The 27,021-nt window shown below is 40.7% G+C and overlaps 1 protein-coding gene across 1 annotated transcript in view; it reads left to right on the top strand.

The window, feature by feature from the left end:
• LMTK2 (lemur tyrosine kinase 2) overlaps nt 1-27,021 on the top strand; it is an 84,020-nt gene that overhangs the window by 14,070 nt on the left and 42,929 nt on the right. Inside the window, exons 2-6 of the mRNA XM_025426215.3 lie at nt 10,132-10,253; nt 13,868-14,012; nt 21,833-21,906; nt 25,908-26,026; nt 26,214-26,301. Of these exons, the coding sequence (XP_025282000.1) occupies nt 10,132-10,253; nt 13,868-14,012; nt 21,833-21,906; nt 25,908-26,026; nt 26,214-26,301 (548 nt within the window). The remainder of the gene's footprint in view (nt 1-10,131; nt 10,254-13,867; nt 14,013-21,832; nt 21,907-25,907; nt 26,027-26,213; nt 26,302-27,021) is intronic.

Genomic DNA, 27,021 nt, shown 5'->3' with positions numbered 1-27,021 from the left:
TGGGTTTATTTTTCTATATATAAAGATGTATCAGTGAAGCATTATCAGGTAGGAAACCGTAGATCATCTTGCCTGCATGTATTATAGACACTTGTCAAGGTCAGTATCATTAGCAGTTCTGACTTTATTACAAAGATCATACTTAAAAAATAAAACTTTATTATGGAGAATTTTGAACATGCATAGAAGTAGACAGAAGAGTAGAATGAATCCTCTGTACATATCCCTAAGTCCCAACCATGCCTATGGCCAGTCCAGCTACATCCATCACAATTCTGCTTCCTCTCTGAAGAAAGAACTTTCAAAGACATATTGCCTAAGAATACATTTCAGTTGTATTAGCAGGAATTTCAGTTAGATCTTAGGAAGCTAGAAAATTTCAGAGACCATAGACTCTATATAAAGGTCTTGTAGGAAATTAAATATATATAATATATATTATATATATTTAATATATATAAAATTAAAATTAAATATATATAATATATAATATATATATAATATATAAATAAAGGAAAAAGGTAGACATGTTTTTCTAGAGTATTGAAGGTCTACCCTCCCTGGGAAGTAAGGAGCAGACATTTAGGTCATTTCTCCCATCCTCTGGGTCCTATTGTGCAGAAATTGTGCTGGCTTAGTGTTGTGAATCCAGTACTGCCTTTGATTTACCTGTACATTTCTACAGATTTCAACAGGAAGTCATATGGAAAGACAGAATGTCCTTTCCCCTAGATGTTAGTGGGACACTGAAGTGACCAGTTATGGAGGAAGAAGCCCTGGGAAACTGGCCACGAATTTCTACTTCTGGGACCAGATGCTGCCTCTTCCTGAGCTGGCTTCCTGAACTACAGGAAGATCATGATTCAGAGCTGTTACAAACATCTGAGTACTGTCGATTATTCCACAACCTAACTATGCCATTGACTTCATTAAGATTCATAAGATATTATCCCTGCCGTTGTTTTCCCATGGGGTAAGGACACAGCAATCTGATAGAAGTCATGGAAATCTGACATTCCTTTGGCCCAACTGTTATGTTAGAGGAACTCTTCTGTGGTAGTCTCCATCCTAGTTAGTGTTTTCTAAATTGGAATGAAATGAACCTTTGATAGCAGTTCGATGGAAAAGGCTGAGATGAAAGCAACTTCATATAAAATGATCTCATTCACAGGTATTCCATCAGCACTCAAATTACATAACCTTTCCACAAGTACTAGAGAACAGTTGGGTTGGCTGACCTTGAAATCATTTTTGAACAGAAAGAACACTTCACTGTGATTAGCACACGGTGCAGTTTGTTTTTCTAGGCTGTTGATATTCTGGCTTAGGGGTCTTTGTGGAATCTTTGATTCATCAACTAGATCATCAATGCACTATTTACTGTTCTGTGTGGTTGGGCGTATTTGGTGCTATGCTTCATTTTCTTTTTCTAAAATTAAAATATGTTAGGGACGTTCTAGATTATTTAATGTTATAAATAGATGTATTGTTACACTAAGGCAAGGAAAACATTTAGTGACTTAAGATTCTGTGCACAGGAAAGCTTTATGATCTATCATAAGGGTTTGTAATTTCGAGGTGTTAAGTAGAAATGCATGATGTGCAATGATTTTCTGAAATTTTTCCCCCCAAGTAGTATGATGATGATTCATTTTACTAGGACTCCAGGATGTGAAGCTACTTGTCAGGATATTGGAAAAGGTCCAATTATTAGTCCTATCCTTGCAGGAAAAAAGAGAAAAAAAAAGCCAAAACTTTGTATTTAGAAGTGGACTTTATGTCAGGACCAGTTTGGAAGATCTCTAGTCCTTAGCTTCTGTGAGCCGTACAGAGTTCCCCTTGTCTAGTCAGCCCAGTGGCCACCGGTTTTCATCTTTAAGTAGACACAGAAATCTCTTATGTGAATTTCCAGAGGCCAGAAGTTAAAGAAGAGAGAACATGGGAGGGTGACATCCACATCTGACACTTGTCTCACTGGTCCTTTCCATTCCCAAGTCACTGCATCCTGGGAAACCAGAGAGGAAGGCAGTGCATACTTGTCCCAGGTCCTGCCCAAGATGGATCCCTCACCAGGGGAGATGGTGTTCCTGAATTATCAACTGTGTACAGCATTACAGGCCAAATTAAATCCCTGTCTAAACCAACACCCGCCTCCCCCAGTCCCTCAGAAGGTGATGGTATTTGGAGACGAGGTCTTTAAAGAAGTGAATATGTTAAAATGAGGCTATTAGCTTCTTGGTTCCTAATCCAGTATGACTGGTGTCCTTATAAGAGGAAGTTTGAAAATACAAAGAGATCAGGGATGTGCAAAAAGCAGAAAGACCACGTGAAGGCACGATGAGAAGACAGCTGTCCTCTGTAGACCAAGGAGAAAGGCCTCTGAAGGAACTAACCCTGCCACACCTTGATCCTGGGTTTCCAGCCTTCAGAACTGTGAGACATTGGATTTCTGTTGTTTTAGTCACTGGTGTGTGGTGAACTGTTGGGGCAGGCTTAACAGATGAGTATGCAGCATCTAGACTGAAGCAAATTCAGCGCCTCTTAACCAGTGTCACGGTGGAGCTCCACTTGTGCGCTGGACTTTCCCCTCAGTCCAGGGCTGGGCTCCTTAGGGAGAGGACACCTTTGAGTTCCTCCCTTTCAGGCAGAGCAAACCTGCTCCGACAGCTTCCAGTGAGATGCAGCTCTGTGGAGAACACAGGTGTGAATAAATACTCATTATCAGAGGAGAACATAACAGGGAAGGTCCACTTTTTGAGAATACTTATGTTTTAAAGGGAACAGGGAAGGTCCACTTTTTGAGAATACTTATGTTTTAAAGAAATCAACTAAGTAGTAGTTACACTACTAAACGTGAATTGCAAAATGGGTAAAGACTGTAGGAGTTCTCTGCGACCCAGGGAATAAGTGGTAAACTATTACTAGTGGAAAGGGTGACAGCCACCACAATACAGTGTCTGTATGGGTATGATTAGTAATGGGAGGAAAATCTTTGCCAGATAAGAACATAAAATTATTGAAGGAATGCTACTTTTGTAATCTTACTTGTTTGACCCTGAAAACGTAAGTTTCTTCCAGTAACCAGTAGATGACTTACGGATGTCTCCCACCCCCCTCTCTCTTTCTGTCTCTCCTGTTATGTTTATCTTCCCTCCCTTTCTCCAGCCCCTTAGTTGCTGTGTCCCTGATTCTATCCCCTCATCCCCCCTTCTGACTGAATGCCAGGCTCTGTCCTGGGCCCTGGAGTCATTGCTGGAGTCTATAGACTTGGCCACCCCTTTGAGCTTGCAGTCTCGTGGGGAGGACATCTGGGCATTTAAAATACACAGTATGATAAACTTTACGGTGGGCAGTACAGGTGCTTGGAGGCTCCAGAGGCAGGGACTCTAACTTGTGGAACTTTGGGACAGCTTTCCAAGTTGAGATCTTAGTGGTGAGGATGAATGAGTGGAGAATGTGCCAGTGGGAGAGGCTCCTGGTTGGGGAGAATGTCAACTCACAGACTCTGAAGGGGCAGAGGACATTCCTGGAAGGACTGCGAGGAGTTATGGTAGATGGAACTAGATGCACTAGGGAGTTAGGAGTGATGCAAGCCTGGGGTGGGAGGCAGATGGCAGGTAACAATGAGGGACAGTGGGGCTTGTTAAGGAGTGTGAACATAAGGCTAAAGATTGTGGGAAGCCCCAGGACAAAATTTAAGAACTATACAAGGACATAACAGCCTCTCCTCATTCCCCAGACGCCAGGTTTCCCTCTCTGTTGGTAGCCACTGTTGACCAGGAGTAGCATTGTGTACACATTGATCTGATCTGTTTGTTTTTGTTTTTTCTTGTTTTATTTAAACATGTATCATAGAGATGGTTTGAATTGTATCCCCACTCCCCCAAATTCAAACGCTGAAGTCCTAACTCCTGTTACCTTGGAGTGTGACCCTCTTAGGAGAGTGGGTCTTCACCAATGTAATCAAGTTAAAATTAGGTCTTTAGGCCCTAATCCAAAATGACTGTGTCTTTATAACAAGGGGAAATTTGGACATGGAGACAGATCCAGAGGGAAGTCCGTGAGAGGGGATGCAGGGAGAAGATGGCTATCTCCAGAAGGCAGGAGGTGGGCCCTGAGCATATCCTTCCACACAGCCCACAGAAGGGGCCAGATCCACTGACATCTGATGTTGGGCTTGTAGCCTCTGGGATTGGTGAAGCTACCTAGTTTGTGGTACTTGTTACAGCAGCTCTAACAAACTGATACACATTCTTAGAGCAGACAGAAATATAGGTTGTGAATTGTTATAGCTACTCCCCCCCATTTTAAACTTTTTATTTAATGGACATGAAGAAATTATGTAATAAATGGAAAACTTGAAACATACACCTCTGTGCAAGACCAGACAGATGCGACTAAACTGACCTCCCCTGTGGCTTTCACTCAGCTTTTATGAGCTGCTGGCTGTCTTCTGTTGTGCTACCCCCATCACTTTTGCTGCCCTCATACAATTTTGAAGCAAATTCCAGACACCTTTAAATAGGTGTAAAAAGGTGAGGACTATCTGTAAAAAGGTGAGGACTACTTTTAAAAACATAATCACATTTATTATCACTCCTACGAGAAAGAAGTCTTAACTTCCTTAATATGGTCAGTTACCAGTGTTCAGATTTCTAGTTGTCTCAGATGTCAGGATATTTTGAGTTTGAATCATGATTCAAATGACACCTGTGCATTGCAGTCGGTTAGTATGTCTTTTCAAACCTCTTCCAGTCTCTTTTCCATCTCTCCTAATGCAGATTTTCTTCCTTGGTGTTGCTGGTAACCTCTACTTCACCGATCACATTCTTGTGGTGGTTATTTAATATGTTCCAGGATTCTCTTTATTTCCTATGAATTGGTATTTAGATTTAGAGGGTTTGTCAGATACAGGCTTGATATTTTGTTATTATTGTTTGCTTTTGGTTGTACTGTTTAGTAGGTGGTGGTGTTTTTCTGTTGGGAGGCACATCATGTCTGGTTGTCTCTGATATAAATGTCACATTCACGAAATTGTTTTGTTTTTTGAACAACTATTTAAAAATGTAAATACCATTCTTAGATTGCAGGCCATACCCAAACCAACCAGGCAGGATTTCATTTATAGGCCATAGTCTCCCAATCCTTGTTCTGAGATATATACATACCCATGACATCATAGGAAACATGTAGGTCTTTGTCCCTTTCCTGGCACAGAACTCCTAAAACCCTTGGAATTTCCTGATGAGATAATAGGAGCATCTCTTGTTGTTAATAACAAGCCCCTTTCAGCCATACTTGAATTTATGCTAATGGAGTGATTCTTGGCAGCCCCTCAGTAGCTTCAGGATGGGGAGTGGTAGCCAAAGGATTTGAATATACCACTGGATAACCAAACAGTAAATATGAAGACATTTCTCTATAAAAGTGTATCAGCTAGTGACTGGGGAAGGAATGACAAAATTAAGAGTATCAGCATTTTCAGTCCCTAATGGATTTGCACATACCATCACTTGTTTTTATCTGTGGACCTTAAAATTTTTTTATTTAATCCAAAAATGGATTCACAAGTAACTCTTTAGTTAATTACATATGTGTTCAAGTTCTGAGGGAGGTTCTAGGCAGGGATTTATAATGATTGAATTAATAATCAGGTAGTACTCCTGATTTACTCTGAGTCATTGCCATGAAATTGCATTCTCCAAATTACCTGTCTATAAAACAGATAATATGTACCCACTTCTTAGGGTTTCTCAAGTTTTCTGCTTATTAAATCAGGTGCTAGATATCTATTAAAATGGTTTGAAAACTGTGAAATGAAAACTCACAGAATGGGCTTTGGCAGTGCCAAGTATTTTTTAATCAGTGTCTTGGGGAAGCATACTAACTATTCCAAACCTCTAATTATCTTCATTTTCGGTTTGTAATCCGTAAAGCTGCCTAAAAGTGTGGAGACACTCCTGTGGTCATTGATGTATTTCTTTGGTAGGTGATTGGTCTGCTTTATGCATTTTTGAATGCTGTAGGCTGAGAATGTTGAAGGAAAGCTGTCTTCTTAGTTTCCTGTTTCCAGGGGCCCAGTTTGTAGTTTGAACTGCTGGGGTGTGGGGATTTTAGTTGTCATTCTTCACATCTAGAATTTACTTCCTCTCTGTGGTTTGTGCAAACCCATCTCACCTTCCAGCCTATTCATAGGTGGATTTGATATCTTCATTTTATGGCAGTTTTTCCTTCATTGGTATGTTGAATTTTTTAAAGCACAGTGCTTTGAACTGATAAAAAGAAAAATACAGTAAATAACATACTCTTTTAAAGTGGTACAGCTGTAAAAAAATTTCTCTTGAGCCTACCCAGTGAATTTCTTCTTAGGCGGTAATTTATAGAGGCCTTTCAGTGGCACTGGGGGACCCTGAGGTACGCCTCACCTACGTGGAAGAAATCTGAGTATGAGAAAGCAGATGCCTCTGCAGTGTCTTAACAGAAATAAGTACATTATCAAGGTAGGGCAAAACCCCTCATAACTAGTTATTTTTAACATGAGTCTGACTTTTCATGCCTACCTAATGACTCATAGAAGACAGTTTTATGAACTGGATAATTGAGCTGGCCTTCAGGCAGTGCTCATCAAATTTTACAATAAATAGATAGTATGTGATGATAAAAATTATGGTGAAAAGACAGGAAAAAGTAATTTAATATCTACCTTGTGGAGTTTGGAGGAGAGCACCAGAAGTATGAACTTTTAATGAACAACAGTGGCCTTTGGTTCAAAGTACTTAGGTTAGGCTGTTTTTAAGTATTAAAAGTTAACCTCCTTGAGGCAAAACAATGTGGTATCAAAGGAAGCAATGGGGCATTTGTCCTCAGCACCCCTGAACCCAGAGTCTGGCCCTGCCACTTTCTTACTTTGAGTTTGGGCTTCTCACTGGTCTCATATGTGACGTGGAGCTGGTCAGATTCCCTCAGAGGTCTTGTGATGCTTGAATGGAGTAATACTGTATTTTAACAAATCTCTGATATGATTGACTATGACACACCTTTATTTTTGTGCCATTAAGAAAGAAGGAATACTGCCAGTGTAAACTAGCTTTCTTTTGAGTCTAAGATGCCCCTGACATTTAGGAATGTTAAAATGAGGTTGGACAAAACTGCCTCTTAAAAATCAATAAAATACAGTGTATATGAAAGTGCTTTGCTATCTAAGCCTCAGGAGTCCTATTTAATCATTGTTATATGAGTTAGGGGAATGAAACAAAGTTGTAAGAATAAATACCACTGGGAAGCAGAGGCTCTGCAGGGTGAGAGAGGGTGGTAGCTCCCAGGAGAAAGAGAAGTGCCATTCTTATGGGCCTCTGGTTATAGAGAGGTGGCTCTCAGTGGCTCTCTGCTCAACACTTAGCTTTCTGGGTGTACACAAGTGTCTCGTTGGGGAGTCCTTGTTTTCAGGGACATCTGACTTTGAGAGGAATCACCAAGTTATTTTCTCTGTTCAATAAATGGATTTTTCTATGTTATGGATTTTATTTGTTTAGAACTTGAGTTTTTTTTTTAAGATTTTATTTATTTTAGAGAGAGAGGGAGTACATATGAGTAGAAGGAGGGGCAGAGGGAGAGGGAGAGAGAAAATGTTAAGCAGACTCCATGCCGAATGTGGAGCCCGATGCGGGGCTGTCACCACCCTGAGATGATGACCTGAGCCGAAATCAAGAGTTGGACACTTAACTGACTGAACCACCCAGGCACCCCAGGAACTTGCAGATTCTTAACAACCCTTGGTTAACTCTTACTTTCTTAAGAGCTGACTTGAGCAAGGCTTCAGCTGGCCTGATCCCTGCTTGTAACAGCATGAATTTCAGCATTGTCCTTTCCCAGAGGAACCTCTTGTAATTGGAAAGGAATTTAGTCCTGTTTGCTGTTGATTTCAGACTTCTCTACTCTTCACTAAGGTCATTTATATTTAAGAACATATTTGGTTTCAGCTCAGTTCATGGTCTCAGGATTGTGAGATTGGGCCCCACATCAGGCTCCATGCTCAGCATAGGGTCTATGTGAGATTCTTTCTCCCTCTCCCTATATCCCTCCCACTCATGTTTTTTTTTTCTCTCTCTCTCAAATAAATAAATAAATCTTAAAAAAAAAAAGTTTTTTTTTTTTTTTCCACATAGGAGTTTGGGTTAGTTCTTATTTTCTTCAGGTTCTGTAGTTTCACTTCAAGAAAACAGTGACCTCATTCCTTAACTTATCTCCATGCTTCCCCTCAGTGTACCGAACGTTGAGCTTACATGTTATATGTCAGTTACATCTCAAAAAAGCAAGCAGCATAGAGTCATTTATTTCTTAGTCAAACACCACTAGGTGAGACAAAGCAATTCACCCTAAGAAAGAAAAGCTTCAGAATAGCCCTAGCAAATAAGATGTTTTACAAATAACTCTTTGCTGAAAGGAAAAATTGCATTTTGTTTTGAAAAACACAGGATCCCTGGGTGGCTCGGCGGTTTCACGCCTGCCTTTGGCCCAGGGTGCGATCCTGGAGTCCCGGGATTGAGTCCCGTGTCAGGCTCCCGGCGTGGAGCCTGCTTCTCCCTCTGCCTGTGTCTCTGCCTCTCTCTCTGTGTCTATCGTGAATAAATAAAAATAAATCTTAAAACAAAACAAAACAAAAAAACACCCCTTTAAAAATATAAAAATTTAAAAATATAAAACTCATTCTAAGTTGGGGTCTCCCTTTCCCCTCCCATGCCAAAAACAGGCCACAGGCTGTAGTTTGCAGCCCCGTGCTCTGGTAGAAAGCTTCTTACTCTGACCAAGGCTCCTTGAAGAAGTGGCTGGTTCTAAAGCTGGAGCAGGGAGAACAGAAGAAAAGCCTAGAGCTTCTGGTTGTGCCAGAAAATAAGGAAGTGTTGGAGAAGGAAAAGATGGGGCATGTCCAAAAGATCCAGTAGTCAACTTGAGAGAGCTGCCAGGGGCCAAAGCTGGAACAATTTGAGCTATAAAATAATTTTAATAATGGATTGTAACCCAAAGAATATAAAATAAATGTCTATGAGTCCATAACTAAATAAATGACCAGATAAATAATTCAGGGAGAAGGGACAAATCTTCCTTATAGAAGAACTTCAAGTAATAAACGTAGAAGGACTGAGGGAGATAGAAGATCGCCATTAGAACATCATAGTGGTAATTACTGCAGATAGGACACAGTGACAAATGTGAAAATAACTGTGCCAGACTTTAGAGAGACATGGGATATTTGCACAGCCTCAAAGTGTCTTCCAAATATGAATTACTGTGACATTATTAACATATGTCTATAGATTCTGTAGTATTCCTCCTTCCAGGGAGTACAGCATAAAATGTCCCTGCAAGTGTGAACTGGACTTTGTGACCCACTCTTAAGGGATCTGTAAAGGGGAAAAGTGGTAACTTACCAGTGGTGACACCTGGCAGAAAGCACCTGGGCCAGGAGATGAGGCCTCACATTACTGGGAGGAAATTTGGCCAATGCTGTGTGCTCCTGATGTGATGTGACTAGAAGGGTAGTTTGCTGTGGTCTTCTAGATTCTTCCCACCTATCTGTAACCTCAGTCCAGTTATTAGGCAGAAAACAACAGGCAACCCAACCGGAGGAACATTCTACAAAATGCTGACCAGCACTCTTCAGAAGTGTCCAAGTTATGACATGAGGGAAGATTGAGGAAGATCAGAGAGATGAGAGGAGTAAGTGCAGCGCTGGTAGCCTGAAATCCTGGAAAAGAAAGGGGACGTGGGAAAACTGGGTGAAACCTGAGTAGCATTATAGCATATTAACAGTCTTAATTTTGATCATTTTGCACTGGGGATGTAAGATGTTGATGTGTGTGGAAGCCGGGGGAAGGATTTATGGGGGGGGGGGGGGGAGCTTGGGAGTGTCCCGTTAGCTCCTCTGTAAATGGAAGATTTTTCCATATTCAAAGTTTTTTTTTAAACCCTGACGTCTTATCCTGGATTGGTCATTTGCTCTCTCTTGAACAGCTAGGCATTATTTTCTTAACTCTTGGCCCCCTTTATATTGGGTGGGAAACCTATTGATTTGCATATTAAAGTTGATTTTGGAATGTCTGTGTTGTTAATATTAGTTCTTTCTCTTTTCAGGAGAAGCACCTGCTGCAGAAGTCTCATCTTTTGTGATCCTGTCTGCATGCAGTTTACTGGTATTAATAGTATTAATTGCAAACTGTGTCTCCTGCTGTAAGGACCCGGAAATAGACTTCAAGGTGAGTGCAGGTGATGGAAACACTTTAGATCATCCTCTGTTACATTTAACAATAGGTGGGCTATGTATCACAGTCCCTCAGGAACAGGGGTGGGCAGAATTTTTCTGTAAGGGCCCAACAGTAAATATATTAAGCCATTGTAAATAGTTGATACTGTGGGCTGGAAGGTCTCTGTCATGGCTACCCAGCCTCAACTCCACCATTGTGGTGCTCCCTCAACATGGACATGAGACATGAAACCAAATGGTTGTGGCCGTGTACCAGTAAAACTTTATTTACAGAATTAAGTGGTTCAGATTCGGCCCACCAGCTGTAGTTTGCTGACCCTGCTTTAAAGTATCAGCAACAATAACCACCTGCCTATTTTAATTTTCACTAAGTGAAGAATAAAGGATGATTGAATTCACTTGCTGTAAGGCCTATAAGGAAGAGCAGGCTGATCCCCCACCACCCCCACCCCAACTTTGTATGCTGGTGAATTGTGGTTGTTAAGATTACTGAGGCCAAGGGATCCACCAATATGTTTTGTGTATGAGAAAGATCATCTCTTGTTGTACCTGAACCCTTGAGTTCTCTGAGGGGGAGAAAGAATGGTACCAGTTGTAAATTCTGGTAGGGCTGGGGGGGAGGGGCCTAGTGTTGTAGCCACAGAAGGGTGGAATCTGCTGGAAACCAGCTGGGATATCCTACTCAAGAACTTAGCATATGTCTGATGTTGTGCAGTAGGGCTCAGTGAATAGTTGTTAAAGAGGAATACTTGAAGAAAAAGAAGGAATGCATGTGGAGAAAATGATCCTTAATGTTGAGCCCTGCTAGTTGTCCTAGGGTTGTCAGGGGGGCCCTGAGGGCCTTTGGTTCAAACTGGGGGGTGGAGGAAGCTGTCTTGTAGCTAAAACCCTCTTTTTAGTGGACACATGAACATTATTTCTAGGGTCTCACAACCTGTTTGTGTTTTCTCTGCCTTGAGTCTGGAGGCAGCTCCAAGAGGTAAGGAGATGTGTTGTCCTTTTGGCTCTATGCTAACACACATGGGAGAATGAAAACAGAGGAAGGCCAAAGGAAAAGACTTACTAGTACAGGACGTTTTCCTTAGAAGATTCTACCCTAAACAGACGGGTAGGGCTTTATTCACAATATCAGCTCCCAGGCCCTGAAATCACTACAGACACTTCTGTGGGAAGTTAATGACTGTACCACCATGGGGGCACAGTGGTAGGCAGAGAATCTCTTTCCCTTGACCCTCAGTCTTGCTGAGGGACTGTGTACAGACACCTTGTCTTTTGGGACAAAGATAAAGTCTGAACGGTGCTGCTGAAACAGAAATCCAGGCTCTCTCACAGGTCATGATGCGTCATTCTTGCCTTAGATTATTCTGACCTGACTGGGTCTCGGTATTGACCCAGGGAGTTCATGGTGATGTCGATTCTGGGAGTCTGTGTTTCTCTCAGGCTTACCCACATGGTTCTGGCACATATGGCCCCAGGACCACATTGTATAGAGGATCTTTTCCAGCTGTGTAAGACATGACTGAAGGTGAGTGTCCATTCCTTTAGTTTTAGTGTCAGAGACCTCCGTCCCTTGGAAATCATGTTCCAGACTAGGAAGCTGCTGCCTAGCAAAGGAAGCAACTTGCCCCCCAAGTATCTAGGCAGCGGCTGGTATAACTAAAAAAGCGACCCAGTCTTCTCCCTAGCCCCATGTTTATTATTAGGCTGATTTACCTCTTTGAATCTTTAGAATCATTGGTTGCTAGAGTTTTGAGTGATACTGCTTTTAAGGTAGGAGTGATGGATAAAGTCTTTTTTTTTTTTTTTTTTTTTTAAGATTTATTTTAGAGAAAGAGGGAAGGAGAGAGTGAGTGGGAGGGGCAAAGAAAGAGGGAGAGAGAAACCCAAGCAGACTCCCTGCTCAGCATGGAGCCTAACTTGGGGGTCAATCTCATGACCCCAGAGCGATGACCTGAGCTGAAACCAAGAGATGCTCAACCAACCCAGGCCCCCCCAAATCTTTTTTAATGAGAGAAGCTTTAGGCATATCCAAAGAGGAATTGAGCAAAGCTCTTCCATTCAGAGGTGCCTCATGGATTGAACTTACGGCACCTCATTGGTCCCTCCCCACCCCATTACAAATAGCAGTAAATGTCATAATTCATTTGACAATGTAGGTGACATGTATTAGAATGAGAGAACATACATGTTAGAGAAGTCTACCTTCTGGTTTTTCCCTTGTAGGGAGGGTGGGGAATGGCAAGGAGAAGTGGTAGAGAAGGAAAATGAAAAGGAGGATATTCTTTTTTTTTTTTAAGATTTTATTTATTTATTCATGAGAGACACACAGAGAGAAAGAGGCAGAGACACAGGCAGAGGGAGAAGCAGGCTCCATGGAGGGAGCCTGACACGGGACTCGATTCGGGGTCTCCAGGATCACTCCCTGGGCTGGAGGCGGCGCTAAACCGCTGAGCCACCCGGGCTGCCCGAAAAGGATATTCTGTAGAGGAATGGAAAACAGTCTTGTTCACTGATCTATTCTCGGCTTCCGTTATGGTGCCTGGTGGGGTAATGCTCATTAATTATCTGAGAAAATGAATGACCTTGATCATTCTCTGTATGAATGTTAAATGAACACAGGTACCAAGGGAGACCCAGCTCACTAGAATGATGATAGCAGGAGTCATGGTAGCTTTCTGCTGAACAGAGTCACTGAAAAGATCTCTGTAGCTTTACAGACACAGCATTGGTTTTAAAGTTGCCATCTTCAGAAAACCAGACATTCTGAGTGTGTCAGTAGTACCAACATGCTACACAGCTTCATCCTCACCTTCTTTAGACACTGATGATTTTTCTACCTAGTTCAGTAACTTTTCCATTATTACTTTCCCAGGAAAATAAGACTTCCTTGAAAGTATCTTTTCAAAAAAAAAAAGAAAGAAAGAAAGTATCTTATCTGAGGTCTTTTAACTGTCCTTATCTTGATTGAAATCTTGTTGCAATTAGAAAAGTGTATATAGTTTTAAAATAAAATGAATCCAGGGATCCCTGGGTGGCGCAGAGGTTTGGCGCCTGCCTTTGGCCCAGGGCGCGATCCTGGAGACCAGGGATCGAATCCCACGTCGGGCTCCCGGTGCATGGAGCCTGCTTCTCCCTCTGCCTGTGTCTTTGCCTCTCTCTCTCTCTCTGTGTGACTATCATGAATAAATAAAAATTTAAAAAAAAATGAATCTGTTTTGATTCAATATGTTAAAAGATTTGTGAAAGTGAATAATAAAGAAGAAAAGAGTAGCTGAAGCTCTAATAACTGAAAATTTCCAACCTAGACAAATATTTCCACTTGATGGTCTATGATCATTTTAGAAAACGTTGTACTTAAGTCCAAGCTGTCAGTTGAAAAAGTTGCATAAAGTATGGATAATTTATTTTCAAACCATATCAATTCTGCTATTTCACATTGGAGAACACAATTATGTATGCTTTTTACTTAAGTAGGTACAAATTGGAAAAATTAAGGCCATGTATTTCAGATGAGTGAGTAAATGCTCATGTCCCAGACGTTTGTTAGCATATGTTTTTAATATGCTGGTTCATATCAAGTATGACATTGCTCCTCTTTTATTTTAGGAATTTGAAGATAATTTTGATGATGAAATAGATTTCACACCACCAGCAGAAGATACTCCCTCTGTTCAGTCACCGGCAGAAGTTTTCACACTTTCAGTACCAAATATCTCACTACCAGCTCCGGCCCAGCTCCAGCCTTCTGTAGGTAAGGTCCTATGTCCCAGTGTCATGTTTTCATGAATCATTTCTCAGAGGTGAGAGTGGGAACCTTGATGCTAATCATAAAATACTTGGATTGCCTGTCTGGTCTGCTTGCTTAGTTCTCTCCTTTCTGCTCCCTGGGGAAGCTAAATTATAGAGGCCTGGTCATTGCATGCCTGCAGAAGCGTAGTCCTTTCCTTTTGGACCCTGGTCTGGTATCAGAATAAACTGGTCTCCTCTGTTCATTGAAATGGAGCTCACACAGAGCTCCTGGCCTTTACTTGGGTAGTTCTAGACACTGCTCATCTTGCTGAGTAGGACACTGCTATCTTTCCCAGGATGTCCTGTGTTTGAGGAGGAACAGTATATTTGAATATATTAGTTGAATGGACTTTTCATCCTGAGATAGAGGTTTGATTAGATGTTGATGGATTTCTTGTTATAAAATAGAATATGACTGGCAGTTCAAGAATCAGGGATTTTTGAGACTACTAAGAGAAGGCTGTTGTATCTGTGCACAGGGCCATTCCTGCCTCTTGTGGTTCTGTGCATGGTGGTGTAGGTTTAGGGTAGTGTAAACCTAGAAGATGGCACTAAAAGAAATGCAGTATATGTGACTTAAAAAGTAAGATAAAACATGACACAGCTGGGGTGCATTTCCTATAAAATATTTGGACATATAGGTATATATTTTAATTTGTAGGTTTTGCAACATTAAAAACTAACATGTAGTATTTACCTTTCATTTTTGTAAATAACAATACCCTTACTTCAACCAAAATAGTGAAAATTAAAAAAAATTTTTTTTAAGATTTTTAAATTTATTTATTCATGAGCAACACACAGAGAGAGGCAGAGACATAGGCAGAGGAAGAAGCAGGCTCCCTGTGGGGAGCTTGGTGCAGGACTCAACCCCAGGACCCTGGGATCACAACCTGAGCCAAAGGCAGATGCTCAACCACCGAACCACCCAGGCGCACAAAAGAGTGAAATTTGACAGGAGTCTTAACATACCTTTGGGATCACCTAAGTAACCTAAGTATACTTCTCTCTAAATGGAAATATTTTCTCTTCTTTTTGCTTTCTTAATAATAGGCTTTCCTTTATACTTAAGAGAGGCCCTGAGAGAATTCTCTTAGGGCTTTTGCCATCTTGGAGTCTTAATACCCATGAATTAATTTCAAGTGATAGAATCCTAACTCAGATCAGCATACACAGAAAAGGGACCTTTTTTGACACTTGGAACCAGGCAATGGAAAGAGTAGGGGTTAGGCAGACCTTAGAAACCTCTGGAACTGGGAACCTGGTCACCATCATGCTTTTCGTTCACTCTTCATCTCTCTCCTCTTTGTCAGTCGGCTTGAATCCTGCACACCAGCTCCTTTCCTCAGCTTGGAGCATGGCTGCTGCCTACCCTGCTTCTCTCTCTTTTGACTAGAAAGAAAGCCCTCAGAGAGCCATTCTGGTTGGCTTCCCCCAGTCTGATAGTGCTGACCCCTCACTGTGGGCAGGAAGGCTCAAGAGGGAAGGGCCAGGCAGCTTCTATCCAAGGCATAGTGGAGAGGGATTGGAGTGCAATCATGGGCACAACAGAAATGGTAGTGACCTGGAAAGCCATTCTCATTATGTTCATATACCTTTCTGTGTTTCTAGAGCCCTCTGTTCTAAATCCCTTCTTAATAGGAAGAAATGCTTTTCAATTTCTCTGCATTGAATAGTCCCAGAATATTTTTATGATCTTGGGATGTAAGAAGGCTTTCCAAGCTTGACACCAAATGCAGAAACCATGAAGGAAAATATTGGTGAATTTGATTCATAAAATGAAATACTCTGTATGGGAAAAGACATCATAACCAAATTTGACCAAGTAGCAAAAAAATTGTTAACTACAAAAAAATGTCTAAAAACATCCCATGTTATTAATATATATTAAGATTACAAATAAATGTATAGGAAGAACAATATTAAATTAAATTAAATTTTATTTAATAGGAAAGGATAAGTCAAGGATGTGAAAGGAGAAACTCATGAAAAGAAATTCAAATGGCCAATAAAAAAAATCGGAATTTCACTGTCAATTAAAGAAATACAAATGTAAAGTAAGATGATAACAGCTAAAGAAAGATGAGAAGAAAAGCCCCTGGGTGGTGATGGGTGAAGGGCATGTGTGGGAAGCCGGCACTTGGACAGTCAGTTGCCCTTACCAGGGCTGTCAGTTGGTGGAGATGCTCTTTCCCAAGGGTATTCTGACAGTATGCATCCAAACGTAAAATGTGTTTACCCTTGATCCAGCAGTTCCACTTTCAGTAGTTTATTTATGTCAGTATGCAAATAAATATCTACAAAGGAATTTATTGCAGGGTCAGTGAAATATCTGACAGGACATATCTTGTTAAATTATGGTAAGCCCATACAATGGAGCATTATGTTGTCCTGTAAAAGGATGAATGGTTTTTGTGATACATTAAGTGGAAAAAGTTTCTTCTAGATTTGCTTTTGCTTCTCTTTCTCCCTCTGCCTGTGTCTCTGCCTCTCTCTCTCTCTCTCTGTGTGTGTCTCTCATGAATAAATAAATAAAATCTTAAAAAAAATAATCTTCTGCCTATGTTGGTTTGCACACTGATGTTGGGCTGGCATAATAAATTTTTATTTATTTTATTTATTTATTTATTTTAATTTTTATTTATTTATGATAGTCACACACAGAGAGAGAGAGGCAGAGACACAGGCAGAGGGAGAAGCAGGCTCCATGCACCGGGAGCCCGACGTGGGATTCGATCCCGGGTCTCCAGGATCGCACCCTGGGCCAAAGGCAGGCGCCAAACCTCTGCGCCACCCAGGGATCCCATAATAAATTTTTAAAAGTGGTCAAAGAGTACACGTGTTTTATAATCTGGGGGGATATTGCCAGCTTACCCCCCACAAGGAATTGTGCTAATTTATGTTCCTGCTATTTGGGTGTCAAATATTATATGCTATTACTATTGAAGCTAAGTTGGTATCAGTTCAAATTAGATTCTTATAAATTTAGGATGATAACTGTAATCTCCATGGTAACTACTAAGAAAATAACTAGTAAAAATGGAAACAGAAAATGAAGAAATCAAAATGTGCACTAAAAAAATTAGTCAAATATACATGAAAAAAGAATTTTTTGATAAGTTTTCTGATTTTAATATAGCCAAATTTAACAGCCTCTTAAGCTAGAAATTTTGCAGTCTCTCTCTCTCTCTCTCTCTTAATTTTTTAAAATTAATATTTTTAGAGTTAGAGCTTTTTATGTCTTTAGAAATCCTTTCCTATTCCGTGGTCAAAATGATACTTAACTACTTTTTTTCTCTACAGTGTTTTAAGGTTTCACCTTGACATATTACTTTAAATCCATAACCCAGGGGCTGCCCGGGTGGCTTGGCGGTTTAGTGCTGCCTTCGGCCCAGATTGTGATCCTGGAGGCCTGGGATCTAGTCCCATGTCAGGCTCCCTGCATGGAGTCTGCTTCTCCCTCTGCCTCTCTCTCTCTCTCTCTCTCTCTGTATCTCTCATGAATAAATAAATAAAATCTTTTTAAAAAGAAAATAAATAAATCCATAACCCATTCTGAGTTGATTTTTCAGCATGCTGTTAAGGAACGAATGAGTCTTTTTTGGTAGATTACTGTGTTTTTCTTTAAAATGTTTTAAAAAGATTTTATTTATTCATGAGAGACAGAGAGAGAGGCAGAGACATAGGCAGAAGGAGAAGTAGGCTCCTTGCAAGGAGCCCGATGCGGGACTCAGTCCCTGGACCCAGGATCATGCCCTGAGCCAAAGACAGACACTCAACCGCTGAGCCACCCAGTTGTCCCATTGCTGTGTTTTTCTGAGCTTTCGTCATTGATTGGTCCTTCAGTTCCTCCTCTGCTTTTTAGTTCCATATGTGTATGGGTCTGTTGTAGGCTTTCTATTCTATTTCAGTAATTTGCTAATTCTTTGTTGCAGTACCGTAGTGTCTTAATGATTTAATAGCTTCATAATAATGATGTGATTTGCAAGTTTTTCTCCCATCCTGTAGGTTGTCTTTTCACTCTTTTGTTGGTGTCCTTTCATATGCACGGTTTTAAATTTTGATGAAGTCTAATTTATTTTTTTCTTTAGTTGCTTGTGCTTTTATTTTTTTATTTATTTTTTAATTTTTTATTTATTTATGATAGTCACACACAGAGAGAGAGAGAGAGACAGAGACACAGGCAGAGGGAGAAGCAGGCTCCATGCACCGGGAGCCCGATGTGGGATTCGATCCCGGGTCTCCCGGATTGCGCCCTGGGCCAAAGGCAGGCGCCAAACCACTGCGCCACCCAGGGATCCCTGCTTGTGCTTTTAGTGTCATACTTAAGAAGCCTTTCTTGAACTCAAGGTCATGAAGATTTACACCAGTGGTGTCCTCTTTGACTTTTATAGTTTTAACTTTGAAATTTGGGTCTTTAACCCATTAATATTTATATATGATATGAGTAAGTTTCCAGGTTCATTCTCTTACAGGTGGTTAGCTAGTTGCCCCAACAACAATTTTTGAAGAGACCCTTTCTTCCTCTATTGAATTGTCTTGGCACCTTGTTGAAAATCAGCTGACCGTATTTGTTGATGTTTATTTCAGACTCAGTTGATTTGTATATCTAGCTTTATGCCAATATCACAGTGTTTTGATTATTATAGCTTTGTTTTAAGTTTTGGGATTGAGTAGTTTATGAGTCTTACAACTTTGTTTTGTTTTGCAAGAATGTTTTGGCTATTCAACGTCCCTTGAAATTCCATATGAATTTTATTTTAATTAATTTTTAAAAGATTTTATCTATCCATTGGATAGAGAGAACACAAGCAGGCGGGGCTTAATCCCAAGACCCCAGAACCAAGACCTGAGCCAAAGGCAGATGCCTAACTGACTGAGCTGCCCCCCATATGAATTTTAGGATCAGTTTTTCCATTTCTGCAAAATAGGCCATTGGGATTTGTTGGTGTACCATTTTGATTCTTATTCCATTTTATTTATTTTTTAGATATTTCCTTCAGATCACAATTATCTTAAATTTATAATAGTTGTGTTTCAGTTGATACCAACTTAGCTTCAGTACCATATAAAAACTCTGCAATTCAGTCCCATCCTTTTATGTTATCACAAATTACATCTTCATACCTTGTATGTTTCTTAACATAGACGTCTAATATTTTATATGTTTGTCTTTTAAATCATGTAGGAAATAAAAAGAGGAGCTACACACCAAAAATACAATAATGCTGGGGCAGCCCAGGTGGCTTAGCAGTTTAGCGCCGCCTTCAGCCCAGGGCCTAATCCTGGAGACCTGGGATCGAGTCCCACATCAGGCTCCTTGCATGGAGCCTGCTTCTCCCTCTGCCTGTGTCTCTGCCTCTCTCTCTCTCTCTCTCTCTGTGTCTCATGAATAAATAAGTAAAATCTTTTTTTTAAGATCTTATTTATTCATGAGAGACAGAGAGGCAGAGACCTAGGCAGAGGGAGAAGCAGGCTCTATGCAGGGAGCCCGACGTGGGACTCGATCCCAGGACTCCAGGATCATGCCCCAAGCTGAAGGCAGATGCCCAACCGCTGAGCCACCCAGGCGTCCCTATAAATAAAACCTTTAAAAACAAAAACAAAAACAAAAAAACCCCCCCAAAATACAATAATTGGCTTTTATATTTACCTATGTAGTTATGTTTACCTGTCATCTTTGTATGGCTTCCAGTTGCTGTTTAGTGTCCTTTTATTTTGGCCTGAAGGACTTCCTTTAACATTTATTGTAGGGTAGGTATCATGACAGCAATCTCCTTAAACTTGTGTTTATCTGGAGGTGTCTTAATTTCTCCTTCATTCTTGGAAAACAGTTTTGCCAGGTATAGAACTCTTGGTTGACAGTTCTTCAGCACTTTACATGTGCCATCCCACTTCTTTTGGCCTCTGGTTTCTGGTGAGAAATCATTTGTTAATCTTATCAAAGATCTCTTGTATGTGATGAGCAGTTCCCTTTTGCTATTTTCTAGATTATTCATCTTTAGTTTTTGACAGTTACAATGCGTTTCAGCAATGGGTTTCTTTGAAATTATGTTACTTGGACTTTGTTGAACTTTTTGGATGTATTGATTCATACCTTTTATCAGATTGAGACTTTTTTTTACCATTGTATCTTCAAATATTCTTTCTGCCCCCCTTTTCTCCCCTTTTCTGGGATTCTCATGTGTATGTTGGTCTCCTTGGTGGTGTCCCTATAAGTCCTTTAGCCTTTATCTATTGATTTTTTTTCATTCTTTTTCTTCTGCTCAGCCTGGATAATTGTATTTGAACTCTCTTCAAGGTCACTGCTGGTTCTGTCTGTTTCCTTCTGTGGTTGAACCCCTTTAGTGAATTTTTTCGTTTCAGTTATTGTACTTCTCAGCTCCAAATTTGCATTTGGCTTCTTTTACTAATTTGGATTTCTTTATTGATCTTCTCCACTTATTAGGACATCGTTCTGGTGTCCTTCAGTTCTTTGTCTGTGATTTCCTTTTGCTCTTTAAGCATGGTTAAGGCAATGGATTTATTTTTTTTTTAAGATTTTATTTATTCATAGAGACAGAGAGAGAGAATGAGAGGCAGAGACACAGGCAGAGGGAGAAGCAGGCTCCATGCAGAGAGCATGACGTGGGACTTGATCCAGGGTCTCCAGGATCACGCCCCGGGCTGCAGGGGGCACTAAACCCCTGGGCCATACTTTCTTCTTTGTTTCATGTTTTGTACTTTTTTGTTGAAAATTGGACATTCTGAATAATATGGTGTACGTAAGAGAAGAAAAAAACAAAAGAAATATTCTGTGGGTCTTTGCAGATTAGCTCAGTGTTGGGACACTTCTCACCCAGGCTCCTTAGAGCTCTGCCATAGTCCTCACCTCCTGCTTGTGCTGGGCATGAAGCCTAGCTAGAGGCGAAAGTTACATTCTTCTCAAGGCTTTTGTGAGTGTGTGTCCTTCCCTGAGCATGCAAGTGGCTCTCAAGATTCCTCTTTTGCAATAGCTTTTCAGAGCTCCTGTTCACCTCCCAAATCTCACTCCCCGGCTTTTCCGTAAAGCTTTCAGCATTTCTACTCTTTGCCTCTGTACTTTTATTTTTTGTTCCAAATGGAAGTATCTTGTCCATTTGGCTTTCACTGTTTTTGAGGCATATGATATCCTGATAGAGTTCTGAGTTGGTGAAACCCAGGGAAGCCACTTGTGGCAGTCCTTCAGGGAAACTTGCATTAAAAGGGAACACAGTTCCTTGGGAATTCTAAGGTCCACTGTGCTCTGTCTGGAACCGAGACGCACACTGGAACGTGTGTCATCGTTAAGACTGCTGCTGCACTGGGGACTTGCGGGGAGGTGGTGGAGCTATGATAAAAGACACAAGATCTACCCTATTTCAGTGGCCTTTCTCCTGGTTTGATTGGTTGCTGTAAACCTTTGTCTTCCACAGTTCTGATAAGGCTGACACAGTTTTTGACAAGATTTTCACCCCTACCAGGAAACTAAGGACTAAGTAAAAGCCATTGGAATGGTGATTAGTGGTTATAGTAGAGTGGTTAGATGAGAAGACAGTGCAAAGTATCAGGGTAAGAAATGCATTCAGAAAAACATTGTCAGTTTTAAAAACCAAAACCATTTCAGCAGTATTAGTTTGAAAGTGATGGTATATATATTTAATGAATATATTTTACTTTTATTAGCACAAGCTTTAAGTTTACATTGTTTATACTTTATATATTTAATATTTATTTCATTCCGGTTAAATGCCCATATTTTGTTTTTTGTTCCTTTCCCTACAGAAGGTTTGAAGTCTCAAGTTGCTCGCCACAGTCTAAACTATATACAGGAAATTGGAAATGGCTGGTTTGGAAAGGTAAAATGTTCACATTTACTTTTTATCCCCCTTCTAAACACAGTTACAGTGTTTAGAATTTAAAGCTAATTAAGAGTTGTATTGTAGGATATTTCACATTTTCTTTAGTTGCTCTGGTACTACTTGAATGTATTCCTTACGCCCTGAACCACACAGGAGTGTGAGCTTCAGTGTTTCTAAGTGTGTGCATTTTTCCAAGAAGGTCTTTTATTTATGTGTCAGATACTTTTCTAATTGCTGGCATAGAACAGTAAGAAGGGAAGAAAGACTGGAATTTTAGAAGCTAAATCCTCCTCAAGGTAAATTATTTGTTTTTTAATTTTTCTCCACTTCTCCCCCGTCTTCCTAATGATACTTAAACCACTTTAGAACCATAGATACACAGTATTATTATAATGAAAACCATGGCAAAGAACTGTTCTCTATTTCTCATAGCCTGTCAAGGGATATATAGTAGCAGTACTTTACTGAACACCTCTTTTGAGGTGTTCCGAAGGAATAATCTTATTATCATAGCTATTTTCTTGATGTAATTAGCAGTGAATTTGTGTAAAAGGTTCCTCACTTAGTGGCAATTGCATCAGAAGCAGGGTGGTCAAGACAAGAAGAGGTATTTGCTTGGTGATCGATCAGCCATCTTATGCCTCTTGTCTTTCCATTCAGAGTTGTCAGTTCTGTGTCTTTGACATTATCCAGCCTTTATTAGTTACCAAATCTTCTAAGCCATTTGGCAAAACCTTTTGTGTATCATACCTTGTTTTTGGTGCTCAAGGTACAATGTGGAGGAAGGCAGGTGAAGTGAAGTCCTGGCCTGTGTGTAGTGCTAGGAATGTGGCAGCAAACAAAAGAGGACCCTTGCCCTAACAAAGCTTAAATCTCTAGCTGTAGCGGGGTGTTGGCAAGTGTGGTGGCAGGTGATCAGACAGCAAACAGTCAGGAGTAGAAGATGGGCTCAGGGATCCCTGGGTGGCGCAGCGGTTTGGCGCCTGCCTTTGGCCCAGGGCGCGATCCTGGAGACCCGGGATCGAGTCCCACATTGGGCTCCCGGTGCATGGAGCCTGCTTCTCCCTCAGCCTGTGTCTCTGCCTCTCTTTCTCTCTGTGACTATCATAAATAAATAAAAATTGAAAAAAAATATTAAAAAAAAAAAAAAAAAAGATGGGCTCAGAGAGGTGTGGGAGAGCCAGGTGATGGGAGATGCATTTAGAGACTTTTACTCAGGGGGAGCTGGGAAAATACTTTGGTGTCTGAGAGAGGAGTACTGTAATCTGGCTTACCTTTGAAAGGGTCACTTGGGCAGTCATATTGTGGAAGACCAAGGGGAACCAGGGACATTGGGCCTAGATGATAGCATGGAGCAGTGAGAAGTGGTGTGAGCAACATGGATTTTCAAATAAGAGCCTGCAGGACTAGGGATGGATCAGTGGAGTCTGGAGGAGGGAGTCAAGGATGGCTGCTTATGGCCTGATCAGTGGAAAGAATGAATTGCTAGCAAGTGAAATGGCAAAGATTAAGGAGAAGCAGGCATGGAGGAAGAAGTCAGGAGTTCTCTTTTGGATAAGTTAGGTGGGATGGCTCTTAGGCATCCAGATGGAGGTTCCAAGTAAACAGTTGGAAGTATACACCTAGAGCTCAAGAGAGGTCCCAGGCCAGAGGTACATGTCTGGGCGAGCTCCATCTCTAGCTGGTATTTAGGGATGTGAGCCTAGATGGAATCACCAAGATTGTGCACGTGAAGAATGGGGGTGGGGAGGGGTGCACATGGACAGAGCCCTGAGGATCTGCGGCAAGGAGAAATCAGCGCAGGTCAATGACAGAAGCTGGGGTGATCAGCCACTGAGGAGGAAGAGGGTGCAGGAGAGCAGGGTATTCTGAGAGTTGGCAAAGGAGGAGTGCCAAGAAGAGGAATGGTAGTAAATGCAAACTAAGTAAAGACTGGGAGAGGTAGGGTATAGCACATGAGGGCCACAGTATTGTCCTAAGAGGCTGTAGAGGGGTCATGTGCTCACATGCAGTGGGCACAAGGGAGAAAGCAGAGATGGCACATTTACAAACCTTGCTGAGTCTTACTCTAAAAGGAAGCAGAGAAACGGAATACGAGCTGTTTGGGAACACCTAACAGCCAAGGAAAGATTTTTCTTTTTGCTTTGCCTTGCTTTTTATAGGATGTGCAACTATTTTAGCCTCTTTATATTAGAGTGGAGAAGCTGATAATGCAGGAGAGAGGAAAGGGGAGTACTGTAGGAGTTCTCTTAGAAAGGGAATAAAAACAGTGTGTATAGATACAGGTATAGGTGGATTTGGTGTTAAAAGGAGGAATTATTCAATGAATAGGCCAGTTGAAAGGGAGGAGTAAAAAGATGGGTTGGGAGTTTGAATAGGAGAAGAACATGTGAGAGAGTCCTCTGGGAACTCTACCAACTAGGGAACATAGCAGGGGGTTGGGAATGCTGAAGACCCTCATGAATTTGAAATGAGACTAGTCATTGCGGTTGTGTTTTGTCTACTTTTGGTGTTGCCATAGGCAGGTAGTTGAATTTAAGCAGTGCTGGGGTTTGGCTAAGCCCATAGGGCTCTGTGAGAGGGGCAAAGGGGATGGTGATAGTAAAGGATTGTAGGGTCTAAGCTGCCAGGGAGGGGAGAGGGGCCAGCCCTGTGGTAGGGGCGGGATGGTGGAAGGAGGGTATCATGAATGGATCTGGAGGACAAGTTGTGCCCTTGTGGGATTAGACTGTTTAAGTGAGTGAGCTGGAAATTAAAGGACAGGTAGAGAAGGAGAAATCAAAGTTCAAGGTTTGGGACCATAATCCAGTTATTAACTAGGTCTAGACCCACAGGAGATTTTCCAAGATAGGGTCAGAGAAAAGATTGTTGGAAGTGAAGTAAAAACCTGAGAGGTCAAGGTGTTGAATGAATTGTCCTTACAGACATTGAAGACCAACAATGATGGCAGTGGCAGTGAGATTATTCTAACCTTTTTTGGAATTGCTATCTTATGAGTACTAGGCTTATGATAGCTGTACAAGCTGGTTATTTGAATCCAGAATATGACTTTGTTAATTATCAGAATTCCTTATTCTGTTATTTTTCTGCCTTTACATTCTTTTTTTTTTTTTTTTTTTCCTTTACACTCTTAATCAACTATTTTCTGTTCAAGGTCTTACTATATCCAGGGCGCTAAAATTAATTTACTTGATAAAAATATTAAAAACTTTTAAAAAGCAGGCTTTTAGTTTTGATCATTCTTTTAAAAAAAATTTTTTTTTTTAAGATTTTACTTGAGAAAGCAAGGAGAAGAGAGCATGAGCAGCGGGGAGGGGCAGAGGGAAAGGAAGAGAATCCCAAGCAGACTCTGTGCTGAGTTTGGAGCCCAACTCAGGGCTCGATTCCACAACCCTGAGATCATGACGTGAGCCGAAATCAAGAATCAGTTGCCCAACTAACTGAGCCACCCAGGCACCCCATTATTTTCATTCATTTTGTACTCTGTTCATTTCAGTGGCCTATTTTTTTCCTTCTGTTTTGAATGAAGTTTTAGTATAAAGGTCTGAAATAATTGGAATACCATAGATTTTTAAAGTTATAATGCAATGATAGTATATTTGTACATTGCCTGTGTGTCAGTTTACTTTCTCATATCTGAAGGAGACAAAAATAACAAAACTCAGTTGAAGTGTTTTGAGAAACATTTGAGTTATGTTTGAACTTACAAATTACTCTTCTGTGATGTCAATGGTAATATCTGTGAAAATATGGTATGATTTTATAATAAATAGAAAAGAAATACAGACACCTATATGAAAGCTATCAACATCCAGTGAACAGTTTAAAACTGAAGGAAAATGGTTTCATTTTTCTAGTTTTTTTCTGAGGTAATATTTTCATAGTGGAAGGCCTGATTGTTGCTTCATTTATTTTCCTGTACTCCATTTCCTGATAATGAGACATACTTCTTTACCAGTCTGATGGAAGTGAAATGAAAAACTGTTCTTTGGTTTTAGGTCCTCCTTGGAGAGATTTATACAGGCACTAGCGTAGCCAGAGTCATAGTGAAGGAGTTAAAAGCAAGTGCAAGCCCAAAGGAACAAGATACTTTTTTGAAAAATGGAGAACCTTACTAGTAAGTAAACGCTACTATGTGTTCTGTAAACATAGTCTGAAGTCTGTTGAAAATCATGTATTTAAAATGACTTTGCTATTTATCATATATTTAAATCGTTATGAATGTTAACATTTGGATTACTGTGTGAACAGTTCTACTAGCCTGCTCCCTGATGAACAACACTGTGACTTTTATTTTTCTCCAGTATTCTTCAGCATCCAAATATTCTTCAGTGTGTTGGACAATGTGTAGAAGCAATTCCCTATCTTCTGGTGTTTGAGTTCTGTGACTTGGTAAGTTTTCAGTGGAAATTCAAGGTCATGCATTCAAAAGGTTATATATACCCAAGTGTTTTTGACACAGAAATGCTGGATGAGGGACTGTTTTCACTTCTGTCCCCTATTTTTAAGACTATGATGTGCTAAGTCATTACCTTTGAAAATACTGTGTACTGATGCTTATGTAAGTGTTGTCTTATACTCCATTCCTTGCTCGGCTCTTTGCATTTGTTAATGTGGATATTTAATCATATTTGTCCACATTATGTGTATGTGGACATACACATATGTGTGTATATATATGTGTGTGTGTGTGTGTGTGTGAGAGAGAGAGAGATTAAAGTAGGGCTCACAGAGATGAAGAAAATGTTGTTTATCAAGTATATAGCAGAGCCAGAGCTTGGATTAGGATCACCCGTCCTGAGAGCTTGAGGTCTTAACTTCAGCTAGACAGTTCAAAACACTTTTCTCATTAAGGTGATCTTATAGAGTAGTACCTATGACCTGTCAGTTTTTAATTTTTTTATTTTAAAAAAATTTTATTTATTTGAGAGAGGGAGAGCATGAGAGAGAGTGAGCAAGCAGAGTAGGGTGGGGGATAGGGCAGAGGGAGTGGGAGAGGCAGACTCCCCACTGAGCAGGGAGCTGATGCAGGATTCGATTCCAGGACCCTGAAGTCATGACCTGAGCCAAAGGCAGATGCTTAACCAACTGAGCCACCCAGGCGCCCAACCT

Source organism: Canis lupus, chromosome 6, assembly GCF_003254725.2.
Source record: "Canis lupus dingo isolate Sandy chromosome 6, ASM325472v2, whole genome shotgun sequence".
In the NCBI taxonomy this organism is placed as follows: Eukaryota; Metazoa; Chordata; class Mammalia; order Carnivora; family Canidae; genus Canis; species Canis lupus.
This window is presented reverse-complemented; position numbering and strand designations above follow the sequence as displayed.